Below are 17,199 nucleotides of genomic sequence, written 5' to 3'. Positions count from 1 at the left end.
TTATTTTACTACCTCCCTACTTTCCTTTCCTTTTCTCCCTCTCTCCATCCCTCCCTCCTCTCCTTTCCCTTTCCTTCCTCTCCCCTACTCCTCTCTTCCCTTTCCCCTTCATACCCTCTCTCCTCCTCTTCCTATCCCTCCCAATCTTCCTCTCCTTTCCTCTTTCTTCTTTCCCTCTCTTTTCTTCTCTTCTCCTCTCCTCTTCTTCTCTTCCTTGCCTCTTCTACTGTTGTAGTTACTTATTTTCCTCTTCCGTTTGGTGTATTTTCGGGATGGGATTCCAGAAAACCCGAATATAACTTTATATTTACCATTTTATATTCCCTTTCCCTCGTTATATTTTCCAAACTGTTTTTCACCTATGTCTTATTCTTTGAACATATACATACATTACTAGTTTATCGCTTTTACTGGTCTTTGAAGGCTTCTGCGCTTCCACGCAGGTGCATGGCACATACAGCGCCTGCGTGATTCTCCGCGAGCAGCTGGATGGCACATACAGCGCCTGCGCGAGTCTCTGCGAGCAGCTGGAGCATCGCGCAGGCACTAAGACACATGCGTGAACTGCACGCGTGCACGAGGACGCCGGCGGCCCCGTTCCAACCGAACCGGTTGGAACGAGATTAGCAACCCACCCCCCTGGTCCTACTTAAAAGGAATTAGGAACCTATTCCATTTTTCCGTCCTTCACCAATAAGGATTTTTTTTTAAAGGGGAAATCTTAGAAGCACAAGAAGTTATGGAAAATAAGTAACATGAAATCCTTCCATTTAGTCCTATAGTAGCAGCATCTGGAGGCAACTGAATTGCCAGCCAGAAAGACAAACTCATCATTCTTTTGTAAAATATCTTTTTGGCTCTGCTTACTCACTGCCCTGCTTGTCCTCCAAAGGTTTATAAGGCCTTCCATGCTGCAGCATCTCCTCCGCCGGCTGGTATTTGATGTGCCCATCCTCAATGAATTTGCCAAAATGCCTCTCAAGGTAAGAAACCGTTGCCATTTAACCATGTAAGGTTTAGGATTTAGCAAATCCTAACACTCCAGAAGACGGGCTTAAGATGCAGAAGGATTTTGACAAACCTGAACATTGGGCACTATCTAACAAAATGAAATTCAAGGGTGAAAAAAGTCAGGTTCTACATTTAGGAATGCAATGGGTACAGTAGAGGTGGTACCTTGCTCAATAGTAGTAACTGTGAGAGGGATCTTGGAGTCCTAGTGGACAACCACTTAAATAGGAGCCAGCCGTGGGCAGCAGCTGCCAAAAAAGCCAACACAGTTCTAGGCTGCATCAACAGAGGGATAGAATCAAGATCAAGTGTTAATACTGCTTTATAAGGCCTTGGGAAGGCCACACCTGGAATACTGCATCCAGTTTTGGTCGCCACGATGTAGAAAAGATGTGGAGACTCTGGAAAGGGTGCAGAGAAGAGCAAGAAAGAGGATTAGTGGATTGGAGACTAAAACATATGAAAAACGGTGGCAGGAACTGGGTATGTCTAGTTTAATGAAAAGAAGGACTAGGGGAGACAGGATAGCAGTCTTCCAATATCTCAGGGGTTGCCACAAAGAAGAGGGAGTCAAGCTATTCTCCAAAGCACCTGAGGGCAGAACAAGAAGCAATGGGTGGAAACTAATCAAGGAGAGAAGCAACTTAGAACTGAGGAGGAATTTCCTGACAGTGAGAACAATTAATCAGTGGAACAGAAGTTGCCTCCAGAAGTTGTGAATGCCCCAACACTGGAAGTCTTTAAGAAGATGCTGGATAGCCATTTGCCTGAAGTGGTGTAGAGTTTCCTGTCTGACCAGGGAGTTGGACTAGAAGACCTCCAAGGTCCCTTCCAGTTCTGTTACTCGGTTACTATTCTACTCTACTCTACTCTACTCTACTCTACTCTACTCTACTCTACTCTACTCTACTCTACTCTACTCTACTCTACTCTATTCTATTCTATTCTATTCTTCCATATAAAACGGGACACTCTGTGTACAGTTGCCCTCCCCAGTCTGATTGTGACTATAAACGGCCTTCCTGCTTACGACATATTACTTTTCCTGTTCTCTGTCCAGCTGTTGACCAACCATTACGAGCGTTGCTGGAAATATTACTGCCTTCCCACCGGTTGGGCCAACTTTGGGGTCAGCTCAGAGGAGGAACTTCACCTCACACGGAAACTCTTCTGGGGCATCTTTGAGTCATTGTCCCATAAGGTGAGCAGTCCTGCTTATCCTTGACCTCAAGGAAAGGCTTCGAGGTCAGCCAAAAATAAGGTTTGCAGTGTTCTAGGACAGGGGTCTCCAACCTTGGCAACTTTGGGGCTGCCCTTGAAGAGCATCCGGCGACTTCAGCTAGTCCAGAATGCGGCCGCGCGAGTGATTGTGGGTGCTCCTCGGTTCGCCCACATAACACCTATCCTCCGCGAGCTGCGCTGGCTACCTGTTGATCTCCGGCTGCGCTTCAAGGTGCTACTTACCACTCATAAAGCCTTTCATGGTAGTGGATCTGGGTACTTGAGAGACCGCCTCCTGCCAATTACCTCCTCGCGACCGATTAGATCACACAGATTAGGCCTCCTCCAAGTTCCATCTGCCAGCCAGTGCCGACTGGCAACTACGCGGAGGAGAGCCTTTTCAGTAGTAGCTCCGACCCTTTGGAACGACCTCCCCGTGGAGATTCGTACCCTCACCACCCTCCAGACCTTCCGCACAGCCCTTAAGATCTGGCTATCCCGCCAGGCCTGGGGTTAAAGATTGAGATCCGTCCCCACCCGAATGATGTATGAATGTTGCTTCTATTTTTTAATTGTGTATTGTCTGTATATGTCATTACGTGTATCCCCTCCCTATAGGTTGTAAGCCACCCTGAGTCCCCTCAGGGAAAAGGGCGGCCTATAAATAAAAGCAATCTAATCTAATCTAATCTAATCTTTAAGTCCCGTGGACTTCAACTCCCAGAATTCCCCAGGCAGCATAGGGAAGTCTGCTTCCTTCTGGGCAACTTCTTCTGTACGATTGAGTGCAAATTCTTGGCAGTTAACGTTGGGCTCCGAGCATCCGATGGGAAGCATTACTGGAAATAATAATAGAATTTTTGAAAAGAAAAATAAGCAGAAATATTCTTGGTGGGAGGGAGCAATTCAACCGATAGTATTGTGTGACTGAGGATCTTTTTCTCTCTTCCTGTTCTTCCCCCTGATGCTCAGAAATTTGACTCCGATCTCTTCAAGCTGGCCATGCCCTGCTTGTGTGCCATCGCTGGCGCCATCCCTCCCGACTACGTGGATGCCAGCTATTCTTCGAAAACCGAAAAGAAGGCTTCGGTGGACGCCGAGGGCAACTTCGACCCTAAACCAGTGGAAACACTAAAGTGAGTGAGATTTGCAGGAGAAAAATAGCAATAACAATAGTGCTTTACTTATATACCGCTTTGCAACCCTCTCTAAGCGAGTTTAAAGAGTGGCCACATGGCCCCCAACAATCTGGGTCCTCGTTTTACTGACCTCGGAAGGACGGGAGGCAGAGTCAACCTTGAGCCCATCAGGATCGAACTCCTGACTGTGGGCAGAGTTAACCCGCAATGCTGCATTCTAACAGGAAGGAAGGAAGGAAGGAAGGAAGGAAGGAAGGAAGGAAGGAAGGAAGGAAGGAAGGAAGGAAGGAAGGAAGGAAGGAAGGAAGGAAGGAAGGAAGGAAGGAAGGACAGATTCAGCCTCTTGCCCCCAACAATCTGGGTCCTCGTTTTACTGGCCTCGGAAGGACGGGAGGCAGAGTCAACCTTGAGCCCATCAGGATCGAGCTCCTGACTGTGGGCAGAGTTAACCCACAATGCTGCATTCTAACAGGGAGGGAGGGAGGGAGGGAGGGAGGGAGGGAGGGAGGAAGGAAGGAAGGAAGGAAGGAAGGAAGGAAGGAAGGAAGGAAGGAAGGAAGGAAGGAAGGAAGGGTCAGATTCAGCCTCTTGCCCCCAACAATCTGGGTCCTCGTTTTACTGACCTCGGAAGGACGGAAGGCAGAGTCAACCTTGAGCCCATCAGGATCGAGCTCCTGACTGTGGGGAGAGTTAACCCGCAATGCTGCATTCTAACAGGGAGGGAGGGAGGGAGGGAGGGAGGGAGGGAGGGAGGGAGGGAGGAAGGAAGGAAGGAAGGAAGGAAGGAAGGAAGGAAGGAAGGAAGGAAGGAAGGAAGGAAGGAAGGAAGGAAGGAAGGAAGGAAGGAAGGGTCAGATTCAGCCTCTTGCCCCCAACAATCTGGGTCCTCATTTTACTGACTCGGAAGGACAGAAGGCAGAGTCAACCTTGAGCCCATCAGGATCGAGCTCCTGACTGTGGGGAGAGTTAACCCGCAATGCTGCATTCTAACAGGAAGGAAGGAAGGAAGGAAGGAAGGAAGGAAGGAAGGAAGGAAGGAAGGAAGGAAGGAAGGAAGGGTCAGATTCAGCCTCTTGCCCCCAACAATCTGGGTCCTCATTTTACTGACCTCGGAAGGATGGAAGGCAGAGTCATCCTTGAGCCCATCAGGATCGAGCTCCTGACTGTGGGAGAGTTAACCGCAATGCTGCATTCTAACAGACAGGAAGGAAGGAAGGAAGGAAGGAAGGAAGGAAGGAAGGAAGGAAGGAAGGAAGGTCAGAGTCAGCCTCTTGCCCCCATGAATCTGGGTCCTCATTTTACTGATCTCAGAAGGACAGTACGCTGAGTCAACCTTGAGCCTGGTGAGATTTAAACTACCAAATTGCAGGCAGCCAGCAGTCAGCAGATAGTAGCCTGCAGTACCGCACTCTAACCACTGCGCCACCCACCTTCTTGGTCACATTCCTTGATTGGCCAAGTTTTGCATCAAGATGCTTAGAACGTCACTCTCATCCCTCTGGCTTGTAAAATAAATTTCTACCCTCGACAGCAGGATTGGTAAGGATAATGAATTTGGGTGATTGTAAACCAGAAAGCTAAATATGTATTTGTGTATTAGTAAAATAATAATAATAATAATGCACCTGCTTTTTTAATCTCACCTGGTTGGTGCTCCAGGAGGTCTTCTATCACTGCCCCCTCCCTGATTTTGCTCTCCCGCAGTCCAGGGTCCCAAATTTGCTTCTCCCTCCCGACTTCTCTCTTCCTCCTTTTCTTAGTGTCATCATTCCAGAGAAGTTGGACTCCTTCATCAACAAGTATGCGGAGTACACGCATGAGAAATGGGCCTTTGACAAGGTAAGAGCTCTTCACACAACCTCTCCAGATCCCTGAGACTGGATCTCCTGGGTTAGTGATGTCCTTGGCGAGGTTTTTCCTGGGCATAGAAGAGCAGATATATCCCACCTTTATTATTTCTTATCAACAACTCAAGGCGGTGAACATGCTTACTATGCTTTCCTCCTCTTATTTTCCCCACAACAACAACAATAACAACAACCCTGTAAGGTAGGTTGGGTTGAGAGAAAGTGACTGGCCCAAGGTCGCCAAGGTGACTTACATTTCTAAGGCCGGACTAGAACTCACAGTCTGCTGATGATTGGCCCAAAGTCACCCAGCTGGCTTTCATGCCTAAGGTGGAACTAGAACTCACCATCTCCTGGTTATTGGCCCAAAGTCACCCAGCTGGCCCTCATCCTTAAGGTAGAACTAGAACTCACGGTCTCCTAGTTATTGGCCCAAAGTCATCCGGCCAGCTTTATGCCTAAGGCAGGACTAGAACTCCCTGTCTCCTGGTGATTGGCCCAAAGTCAGTCGGTCAGCTTTCATACCCAAGGCAGGACTAGAACTCCCTGTCTCCTGGTGATTGACCCAAAGTCACCCAGCTGGCCCTCATCCTTAAGGTAGAACTAGAACTCACGGTCTCCTAGTTATTGGCCCAAAGTCATCCGGCCAGCTTTCATGCCTAAGGCAGGACTAGAACTCCCTGTCTCCTGGTGATTGGCCCAAAGTCAGTCGGTCAGCTTTCATTCCTAAGGCAGGACTAGAACTCCCTGTCTCCTGGTGATTGGCCCAAAGTCAGTTGGTCAGCTTTCATACCCAAGGCAGGAGTAGAACTCCCTGTCTCCTGGTGATTGACCCAAAGTCACCCAGCTGGCCCTCATCCTTAAGGTAGAACTAGAACTCACGGTCTCCTAGTTATTGGCCCAAAGTCATCCGGCCAGCTTTATGCCCAAGGCAGGACTAGAACTCCCTGTCTCCTGGTGATTGACCCAAAGTCACCCAGCCAGCTTTCATGCCTAAGGCAGGACTAGAACTCCCTGTCTCCTGGTGATTGGCCCAAAGTCACCCAGCCAGCTTTCATGTCTATGGTGGGACTAGAACTCCCTGTCTCCTGATGATTGACCCAAAGTCACCCAGCCAGCTTTCATGCCTAAGGCAGGACTAGAACTCCCTGTCTCCTGGTGATTGACCCAAAGTCACCCAGCCAGTTTTCATGCCTAAATCGGGACTAGAACTCACCTTATCCTGGTTATTGGCCCAAAGTCACCCAGCTGGCCCCCATCCTTAAGGTAAAACTAGAACTCACGGTCTCCTAGTTATTGTCCCAAAGTCATCCGGGCAGCTTTCATACCTAAGGCAGGACTAGAACTCCCTGTCTCCTGGTGATTAGCCCAAAGTCAGTCGGTCAGCTTTCATGCCCAAGGCAGGACTAGAACTCCCTGTCTCCTGGTGATTGACCCAAAGTCACCCAGCTGGCCATCATCCTTAAGGTAGAACTAGAACTCACAGTCTCCTATTTATTGGCCCAAAGTCATCCGGGCAGCTTTATGCCTAAGGCAGGACTAGAACTCCCTGTCTCCTGGTGATTGACCCAAAGTCACCCAGCTGGCCCTCATCCTTAAGGTAGAACTAGAACTCACGGTCTCCTAGTTATTGGCCCAAAGTCATCCGGCCAGCTTTCATGCCTAAGGCAGGACTAGAACTCCCCATCTCCTAGTCATTGGCTCAAAGTCACCCAGCTTTCATGCCTAAGGCAGGACTAGAACTCCCTGTCTCCTGGTGATTGGCCTAAAGTCAGTCGATCAGCTTTCATGCCCAAGGCAGGACTAGAACTCCCCATCTCCTAGTCATTGGCTCAAAGTCACCCAGCTTTCATGCCTAAGGCAGGACTAGAACTCCCTGTCTCCTGGTGATTGGCCTAAAGTCAGTCGATCAGCTTTCATGCCCAAGGCAGGACTAGAACTCCCTGTCTCCTGGTGATTGACCCAAAGTCACCCAGTTGGCCCTCATCCTTAAGGTAGAACTATAACTCACGGTCTCCTAGTTATTGGCCCAAAGTCATCCGGGCAGCTTTCATACCTAAGGCAGGACTAGAACTCCCTGTCTCCTGGTGATTAGCCCAAAGTCAGTCGGTCAGCTTTCATGCCCAAGGCAGGACTAGAACTCCCTGTCTCCTGGTGATTGACCCAAAGTCACCCAGCTGGCCATCATCCTTAAGGTAGAACTAGAACTCACAGTCTCCTATTTATTGGCCCAAAGTCATCCGGGCAGCTTTATGCCTAAGGCAGGACTAGAACTCCCTGTCTCCTGGTGATTGACCCAAAGTCACCCAGCTGGCCCTCATCCTTAAGGTAGAACTAGAACTCACGGTCTCCTAGTTATTGGCCCAAAGTCATCCGGCCAGCTTTCATGCCTAAGGCAGGACTAGAACTCCCCATCTCCTAGTCATTGGCTCAAAGTCACCCAGCTTTCATGCCTAAGGCAGGACTAGAACTCCCTGTCTCCTGGTGATTGGCCTAAAGTCAGTCGATCAGCTTTCATGCCCAAGGCAGGACTAGAACTCCCCATCTCCTAGTCATTGGCTCAAAGTCACCCAGCTTTCATGCCTAAGGCAGGACTAGAACTCCCTGTCTCCTGGTGATTGGCCTAAAGTCAGTCGATCAGCTTTCATGCCCAAGGCAGGACTAGAACTCCCTGTCTCCTGGTGATTGACCCAAAGTCACCCAGTTGGCCCTCATCCTTAAGGTAGAACTATAACTCACGGTCTCCTAGTTATTGGCCCATCTGGTCAGCTAGTTTTATGCCTAAGGCAGGACTAAAACTCCCTATCTCCTGGTGATTAGCCAAAAGTCATCCGGCCAGCTTTATGCCTAAGGCAGGACTAGAACTCCCTGTCTCCTGGTTTCTTACTCTTATGCCTCACAGTCTCCTTTTTCCCACAGATTCAGAACAACTGGTCCTTTGGGGAGGCCGTGGACGAACAGGCCAAGACCAATCCTATGTTGCGTCCTTACAAAACGTTCTCCGAGAAGGTAGAGTTCCTTCACCCCGTTCCTCCCACCAGAAATGGGCCTGATTCCCCCCTCCTCCCCCCGGAGCGGAAGGCGAATGTGACAGTTGGGAACCTTCCGGAAGGAATAAAGAAACGGTCTTCCCTATTTAGCGGCCTTTCTTTTCTCTTCCTCCCACAGGACAAGGAAATCTACCGATGGCCCATCAAGGAGTCCCTGAAGGCCATGATTGCTTGGGAGTGGATGGTCGAGAAGGCCCGCGAGGGCGACGAGGAGAAAACGGAGAAGAAAAAAACCCGCAAAATCTCACAGACCGCCCAGGTTGGGTTTCTAGAAGATTCCTGGTTGGCCATGTCTGTATTGCCTTCCTCGCTTAGCTGCTCCCTGTTTCCGAGGACGTGATTGCTCTCAATCAGGGTCACTCAAACCCGACAACTTTAAGAGGTGTGGACTTCAACTCCCAGAATCCCCCCAGCCAGCGCATGCATGCGCTGGCTGGGGGATTCTGGGAGTTGAAGTCCACACCTCTTAAAGTTGTCAGGCTTGGGAACAAGCGATTAGCTATTGTCCTTCGGGAACAGGGAGGAGTTCCTTGTGAAACTCTAAAATCCCCTTTTAGAAGAAAAGTCGTACACCAACAGAATTTGGATTCGGGCCTTTCTGCAGCTCAAACCTCAAGGTTATCCTGAAAAGCAGCGCCAGAGCCGACAAAATTGCCTCCTCCTCCTCCTCTCTACATGTGCCACTCCCTTCTAGCACTGATGATATTCCCTAGTTGGGTCACGAAACGTCTGCAAGAAAAGCGCCAAGCTCAGAGAGCACCAAGAACCCCACAGTTGTCATCGTCCTCCTCCTTCCTTTTCTTCTCCTTTTCTTCCTCCTCCCTTCATCCTTCTCCTCTCTCTCCTCCTTCCTTTTCTTCTCCTCCTCCTCCTCCTCCTCCTCCCTTCACCCTTCCCCTCCTCCCTCTCCTTCTTCCTTTTCTTCTCCTCCTTCTCCTCCTCCTTTTTCTTCTCCTCCTCCTCCTTCTCCTCCTCCTTCCTTTTCTTCTCTTCCTTCTCCTCCTCCTCCTTCCTTTTCTTCTCCTCCACTGCCTTCTCTTCCTCCTTCCTTTTCTTCTCCTCCTCCTCCTTCCCTTTCTTCTCCTCCGCAGCCTTCTCCTCCTCCTTCCTTTTCTTCTCCTCCTCTTCCTTCTCCTCCTCCTTCCTTTTCTTCTCCTCCACCACCTTCTCCTCCTCCTTCCTTTTCTTCTCCTCCTCTTCCTCCACCCTTCCCCTCCTCCCTCTCCTTCTTCCTTTTCTTCTCCTTCTCCTCCTCCTTTTTCTTCTCTTCCTCCTCCGCTTCCTATTCCTTTTTCTTCTCCTCCTCCTCCTTCCTTTTCTTCTCCTCCACCACCTTCTCTTCCTCCTTCCTTTTCTTCTCCTCCTCTTCCTCCTCCCTTCACCCTTTTCCTCCTCCCTCTCCTTCTTCCTTCTCCTCCTCCCCCTTCCTTTTCTACTCCTCCTCCTTCCTTTTCTCCTCCTCCTCCTCCTCCTCCTCCTCCTCCTCCTCCTCCTCCTCCTCCTCCTCTTCACATACCCCACTCCCTTCTAGCACGGATGATGTTCCCTACTTGGGTCACGAAACGTCTGCAAGAAAACAGCTAGCTCAGAGAGCACTCAGGTCCCCAGCAAAAAACATAAATAAAACAAAATTTAAAATTTAAAAACGAATAGACAGTAGAACTGGGAATCTGGAGGATGGGATCAGGGAGACCTAGCTGGGGAAATGAAGCCGGCAAGGGAAGGATGGGCTCAGCGGATGTCAAGAACGCCTGTTTCTCTTGTTTTCCTTCAGGTCTACGACCCCAGCCATGGTTACAATCCTCAGCCAATGGATCTATCTGCAGTGACCCTCTCCAGGGAACTACAGGTGAGGACGTCTCACCTGACAGGTGGTCTCTATGACCTACCAACCGCATTCGGGCACATAGGGAAGGAATAATCTGTAGGCCGAGCAAATAACCCAAATAAATGGGATTTCCGTCCTTTCTGTCCAGTTACTTTCACCATGGAAACATTTTCTAGGGCTGTGAGGGAGAACCTGTGGCACGCAACGCCCCGAAGTGGCCAGCCATGTTGCCTGGCTCGCGCATCATTGTCCGTTCATCTTCTGGGTTTCTGGCGCACATACCCACCCGGCAATCAGCTGGCCTTTGGGCATGCGGCAGTGCTGGGAACCAGAAGGGCTGGTCTTCTGTTTTCCAGCGTGAGCATGAGTGCCGGCCAATGGATCAAGGTGTGCGCATGGGGGGCAGTAGCCAGAACGTGCCAAAAACCAGAAGGACATTTTCCAGTAAGCGCATGCCCCCTGGGCGAGCGCATGCAAAGCTTTCTTTTAGCACTCAGTGCCCTGCGTGCAGGCTTATGTTATATGAATCCAAAAACTAGATTAAATTATATATGTATTTGTGTGTGTGTGTATTTAGTGTCATTTATCAGTTCAAATACAACACACACACACATATATGTGTGTGTGTGTATGTATGTATGTATGTATGTATGTATCTATGTATGTATGTATGTATGTATGTATGTATGTATGTATGTATGTATGTATTTAGTGTCACAACCCCTGGTATGCCCAAATATGGGAGGAAGTTCACTGCTTCCTTTCTCTGTCTATCGGCTCGTCACAAGAGACCATCCAGACAGAAACCCAATATTTTTACTGTTGCCTTTGTTACATTTGTGTTGTATTTTGTGCTGATAAATAAATAAAGGGAGACTAGTATAGATCTATTTCAAGTTATTTAGCTCTCATCAGCTAGCCATACCCTTACTGGGATTAGAACCTGTGCTGTATTGCATCTTACGTACAGCACAGGTGCTAATCCCAGTAAGGGTATGGCTAGCTGATGAGAGCTAAATAGCTTGAAATAGATCTATACTAGTCTCCCTTTATTTATTTATCAGCACAAAATACAACATATATATATATAATATATAATATATAATATATAATATATAATATATAATATATAATATATAATATATAATATATAATATATAATATATAATATATAATATATAATATATAATATATAATAAATATATAATATATAATATATAATATATATTATATAATAAATATATAATATAATATATATTATATAATAAATATATAATATGTAATATATAATATGTAATATATAATATATAATATATAATATATAATATATAATATATAATATATAATATATAATATATAATATATAATATATAATATATAATATATAATATATAATATATAATATATATATAATATATAATATATAATATATAATATATAATATATATATAATATATAATATATAATATATAATATATATTAGAGAAATGTCACCAGACTATCTGAATAACCTGAATCCTTATATAGGACCTTCTTTTTTTAATGAGCCCATGATCCCTTCTGGTGTGGAGTCAGGGAAGCTGAATGGAACTAGCAGAGTGTTTTAATGGCCGGATGCTGTTCCCTGTCGCCAATGCGGAGTTTTAGTTCAGCAGAGATATTCTCATTGTGCGTAGATCAGGGGCAGTCAACCTTTTTATACCTACCGCCCACTTTTGTATCTCTGTTAGTAGTAAAATTTTCTAACCGCCCACCGGTTCCACAGTAATGGTGATTTATAAAGTAGGGAAGTAACTCCACTTTATAAAATTTATAAAGCAGAGTTACAGCAAACCCCCTACCGCCCACCACGAAAGCTGGAACGCCCACTAGTGGACGGTAGGGACCAGGTTGACTACCGCTGGCGTAGAGAGAGAAATATCTGCCTCTACTTAGGATCGAACCCACAGCCTCCTGATTTTGAGGCGAGAGCTCCACCTCTAGGCCACCGCACCACTCTCCCTTACCAGCAGTATAATTTATCGGGATTCAGCCAGCTACGACAGGGTCCTTCCTATCCACCCTGTGGGTCTTCCTCCACAGGCCATGGCAGAACAGTTGGCTGAGAACTACCACAACACCTGGGGACGCAAGAAGAAGTTAGAGCTGGAGAGCAAAGGTGAGATCCTGAGCCTTGCGTTGACTTTCGAAGGATGCTGATGTTTCCTCTTTCCTTGCTGCCCCCCCCCCCTGCAGGGGGGACAACTCACCTGCTTTCTCTTTGTCTCCAAGGAGGTGGAACCCACCCCTTGCTGGTGCCGTATGACACGCTGACGGCCAAGGAGAAGGCCCGGGACCGGGAAAAAGCTCAGGAGCTGCTTAAATTCCTCCAGCTCAATGGCTACGCGGTGACTCGGTAAGTAGAGCTTAAAAGCAGGAGAAGGCTGATCTGGGGTGTCTTCTCACAGTTGCCCTGATGATGTTCCTTAGTTTGGTAATGAGACGTCTGCGGGAAAACAACCAGGCTCAGAGAGGGCCAAGGACTGCGCAGTTGTCCTCAGTTCAGTTCAGTTCAGTTTATTAAATTTATATGCCGCCCTTTTCCCCCGAAGGGGACTCAGGGCGGCTCACAACTCGAACCGGGGAGGGGGATACAGAGAAAAGATTTAAAAAAACAACAACATAACAATATATAATTTAAAACTCACAACAGTCATACCATTCGAGACGGGGGGCAACAGCTCTTTAGCCCCAGGCCTGTCGGAACAACCAGGTTTTGAGGGCTTTGCGGAAGGTCTGGAGGGTGGTGAGGATTCGAATATCCACGGGGAGTTCGTTCCAGAGGGTCGGAGCAGCCACAGAGAAGGCTCTCCTCCGGGTAATCGCCAGTCAACACTGGCCGGCGGATGGAATTCGGAGGAGGCCTAATCTGTGGGATCTAATCGGTCTATTGGAGGTGATTGGCAGCAGGCGGTCTCTCAAGTACCCAGGTCCAATACCATGAAGGGCTTTATAAGTAACGACTAGCGCCTTGAAGCGTATCCGGAGACCAATAGGCAGCCAGTGCAGCTCGCGGAGGATAGGTGTTACGTGGGTGAACCGAGGTACACCCACGATCGCTCGCGCGGCTGCATTCTGGACAAGCTGAAGTCTCCGAATACTCTTCAAGGGCTGCCCCATGTAGAGCACGTTGCAGTCCTCCTCCTCCCTTTCTGATTCTCTTCCATTCTGCAAACCCCCCACATCCTTCTAGCACTGATGATGTTACCTAGTTTGGTAAAGGTTCAGAGAGCACCAAGGACCTCACAGTCCAACCTTGGGCTACAAAGATTCTCTTCTTTGAGTTTCCTCTTCAGGATCTGGCCTTCTCAAGAGCAGTCAGGGTTGATCTCCTCTAGGACTGACCGGTTGGATGGCCTTGTAGTCCAAGGGACTCAAAGCAGGAATTTTCTTCCCCAGCACCAGTCCAAAGGCCTCCATTCTTTGGCGCTCAGCCTTTCTTATGGTCCAACTTTCACAGCCATCCATTGCAACCGGGAAAACAACAAACCAACCACTTTTTGGATTAACACAATGGTTCAGCCACAGGAAGAACCTTTAGCAATTTCCTGCCTTGCTCTGTTGTGTTGTCTAGCATTGCCTCTTTTAAAGCCTGACCTCAATCTTTTGCCATCCCCTGAATTCAAACTCCGTCATTTCTCCCAGGGGTCTGAAGGACATGGAGTTGGACACTTCATCCATTGAGAAGCGCTTCGCCTTTGGATTCCTGCAGCAGCTGCTGAAATGGATGGACATCTCTCAAGAATTCATCGCCCACCTGGGTAAGAGCTGTCCTCCTTCTGGTTGCCGTCCTTAGCAATTTGCTGGAGGCCATACCTACCTGGGCTGCATAGCATTTACCCCATGGTTTCCTGGCCACGCCTTGAGTCTCTTTGGTATCGGAGGGAAAGAAGGAGATTAACTGCCCAGATTTCAAAATTCTGTTGTTATAGTCTAAGCCAGCTTAAGTAGACTTTTTGTATTTCTTGGAGGGTCTATTTCCTGATTATTATTATCTTTTTTTTGCCCCCCTCTAGATGCTGTGGTGAGCAGCGGACGAGTAGAGAAGTCCCCACATGAACAGGAGATCAAGTTCTTCGCCAAGGTAAATCTCCCTTTGCGGTTTTCTTTATTTAATGTTACTGTTGGGTCAAGAAGACAGACAGACAGATAGACAGACAGATGATGATAGACAAGACAGACAAACCGGATGGGATAGATGGATGGATGGATGGATGGATGGATGGATGGATGGATAGATAGATAGAAAGATATAGATACATAGGTAGGTAGGTAGAAAGATAGAAAGAAAGAAAGAAAGATAGAAAGAAAGAAAGATAGAAAGAAAGAAAGATAGAAAGAAAGATAGAAAGAAAGATAGAAAGATATAGATACATAGGTAGGTAGGTAGGTAGATAGAAAGAGATAGGTAGGTAGGTAGGTAGGTAGGTAGGTAGAAAGATAGAAAGATAGAAAGATAGAAAGATAGAAAGATAGAAAGATAGAAAGATAGAAAGATAGAAAGATAGAAAGATAGAAAGATAGAAAGATATAGATACATAGGTAGGTAGGTAGATAGATAGATAGAAAGAGAAAGATAGAAAGATATAGATACATAGGTAGGTAGGTAGAAAGATAGAAAGATAGAAAGATAGAAAGATAGAAAGATAGAAAGATAGAGAGATAGAGAGATAGAAAGATAGAAAGATAGAAAGATATAGATACATAGGTAGGTAGGTAGATAGATAGAAAGAGATAGGTAGGTAGGTAGGTAGGTAGAAAGATAGAAAGATAGAGAGATAGAAAGATAGAGAGATAGAAAGATAGAAAGATATAGATACATAGGTAGGTAGGTAGGTAGGTAGGTAGGTAGGTAGGTAGGTAGGTAGGTAGGTAGATAGATAGATAGATAGATAGATAGATAGATAGATAGATAGATAGATAGATGATAGAGAGAGAGAGAGAGAGAGAGAGAGAGAGAGAGATAGATAATGGATGGATGGATGGATAGATGGATACATAGATACATATATAGGTGGATTAGGACAATAAATAATGGTTGCAAACTAATAAAGAAAGAAGCAACCTGGAATTAAGGAGAAACTTCCTAGCAGTGGGGACAGAAGAAAAGACTGGACAGTCACTTGTCTGAGATGATACAGCTTCTCCTGCTTGAGCTGGGGGTTGGACTAGAAGACCTCCAAGATCCCTTCCAGCTGTATTCCATTCATACATATTCATGAATGGATGGATGGATGGACAGACAGACGGATGGATGGACAGATAGAAGACATATAGAGATAGAGATATAGTATATATCCATAGTATATAGTATATATATATATATCTATAGTGTATATATGTGATATAGATATATACACATATATACACACAGCCCGTCCAAGAGAAAGATGCATACCCTCCACGTTGCATCAGCTGCTGAGTGTTTTGCTTTGACTGAAGAAACAGGGCCCGGAAGCAACATCTGGAGGCCTTCCTTCAAATTGCTCTCCTGCCCTCATCCACACACTCGGGGTGGGTGGGGGTCCCCAATCTTCCTCCCACAACTCATTTGCATTCCCTTTCCAGATCCTTCTGCCCCTCATCAACCAGTACTTCACCAACCACTGCCTCTACTTCCTGTCCACCCCGGCCAAGGTCCTGGGCAGCGGAGGCCACGCCTCGAACAAGGAGAAAGAGATGATAACCAGGTGACTGTCAGACAAACGGAGGTGGTATTCTACCCGTTCGGACCGGTTCGCCCGAACTGGTAGCAAAAATCGTGGCTGGCCGCGCCCACCCACCCGGGCTCTATGGAATCCCATTTAGGCTCTTTTTTTTTAACGAAAAATGCGCACGCGAGGAAGGCAGCGCATGCGCGGAGGTGCTCATATTTGCAAACCCGTAGGGAAGGTAAATACCACCCCTGCAGACAACCCCAGCCGCAGCGGGACGTTATACGTGGGTGAGCTTGCAACCCTTAAAAGAGACGCTTCCTCTGCCATCTTCTCTTGTCGGATGTCCCTGGCTCCTCGGGAGGGTTCTCTTTTCATTCTCCGTCCTGCTTTTCTTTCCCTTTCCTTTTCTTCCAGCCTTTTCTGCAAATTGGCAGCCCTGGTCAGGCACCGGGTCTCACTCTTTGGTAAGCCTCCCTCTCGGCTTTCTGGGTGCTCAGCCCACCTGTTCCATCCCCTTCTGCCTGTCACTGGTTCGGGGGGGAAGAGGGGGCTAAACCCCGCCTGCCCTGCTCTCCCTTCTTCATCTTGACTTTCCTGATGCTACATCAGCTCTGTGTTTCCAAGCCAGATTCTTTGCTGGCCCTGTTTTCTCCTGCCCGATCTCCGCATCCTTTTCAACCGGGTGTCTAAACCTACCTGTTGCATCCTCTTCCTCCAGGTACCGATGCTGCTGCTGTGGTTAATTGCCTTCACATCCTGGCTCGGTCCTTGGATGCCAGGTGAGCAATCTTCCTCCGTCATCCATCCGTCTGTCTGTCTGTCTGTCTGTCCGTCCGTCCGTCCGTCCGTCCGTCCGTCCGTCCATCCATCCATCCATCCATCCATCCATCCATCCATCCATCCATCTATCTATCTATCTATCTATCTATCATCTATCATCCATCATCTATCTATCTATCTCTATCTATTTCTATCTCTCATCTATCTATATCTATCTATCTATCTATCTATCTATCTATCTATCTATCTATCTATCTATCATCTATCTATCTATCTATATCTATCTATTATCTATCTATCTATATCTATATCTATCTATCTATCTATCTATCATCTATCTATCATCTATCTATCATCTATCTATCATCTATCTATCATCTATCTATCTATATCTATCTATCATCTATCATCTATCTATATCTATCTATCTATCTATCTATCTATCTATCTATCTATCTATCATCTATCTCTATCTATCATCTATCTATATCTATCTATCTATCTATCTATCTATCATCTATAATCTATCATCTATCATCTATCTATATCTATCTATCTATATCTATCTATCTATCTATCTATCTATCTATCTATCTATCTATCTATCTATCTATCTATCATCTATCT

General features: G+C 46.8%; 1 protein-coding gene across 1 annotated transcript in view; it reads left to right on the top strand.

Moving 5' to 3' along the window:
• Window positions 1-17,199, top strand: part of RYR1 (ryanodine receptor 1) — a 159,537-nt gene that overhangs the window by 78,207 nt on the left and 64,131 nt on the right. Inside the window, 14 exon segments of the mRNA XM_087727948.1 lie at window positions 893-983; window positions 2,072-2,212; window positions 3,205-3,368; window positions 5,132-5,210; window positions 8,138-8,227; window positions 8,387-8,527; window positions 10,043-10,117; window positions 12,179-12,254; window positions 12,368-12,491; window positions 13,781-13,896; window positions 14,152-14,219; window positions 15,704-15,825; window positions 16,207-16,256; window positions 16,511-16,571. Of these exon segments, the coding sequence (XP_087584074.1) occupies window positions 893-983; window positions 2,072-2,212; window positions 3,205-3,368; window positions 5,132-5,210; window positions 8,138-8,227; window positions 8,387-8,527; window positions 10,043-10,117; window positions 12,179-12,254; window positions 12,368-12,491; window positions 13,781-13,896; window positions 14,152-14,219; window positions 15,704-15,825; window positions 16,207-16,256; window positions 16,511-16,571 (1,398 nt within the window).

The sequence above is a fragment of the Thamnophis sirtalis genome, unplaced genomic scaffold, assembly GCF_051295495.1.
Source record: "Thamnophis sirtalis isolate CommonGarterSnake01/CBP01778 unplaced genomic scaffold, rThaSir2_p1.2 scaffold_13, whole genome shotgun sequence".
NCBI lineage: Eukaryota > Metazoa > Chordata > Lepidosauria > Squamata > Natricidae > Thamnophis > Thamnophis sirtalis.
The sequence above is the reverse complement of the archived record's forward strand: the minus strand, read 5'-3'. Positions and strand labels throughout refer to the sequence as shown.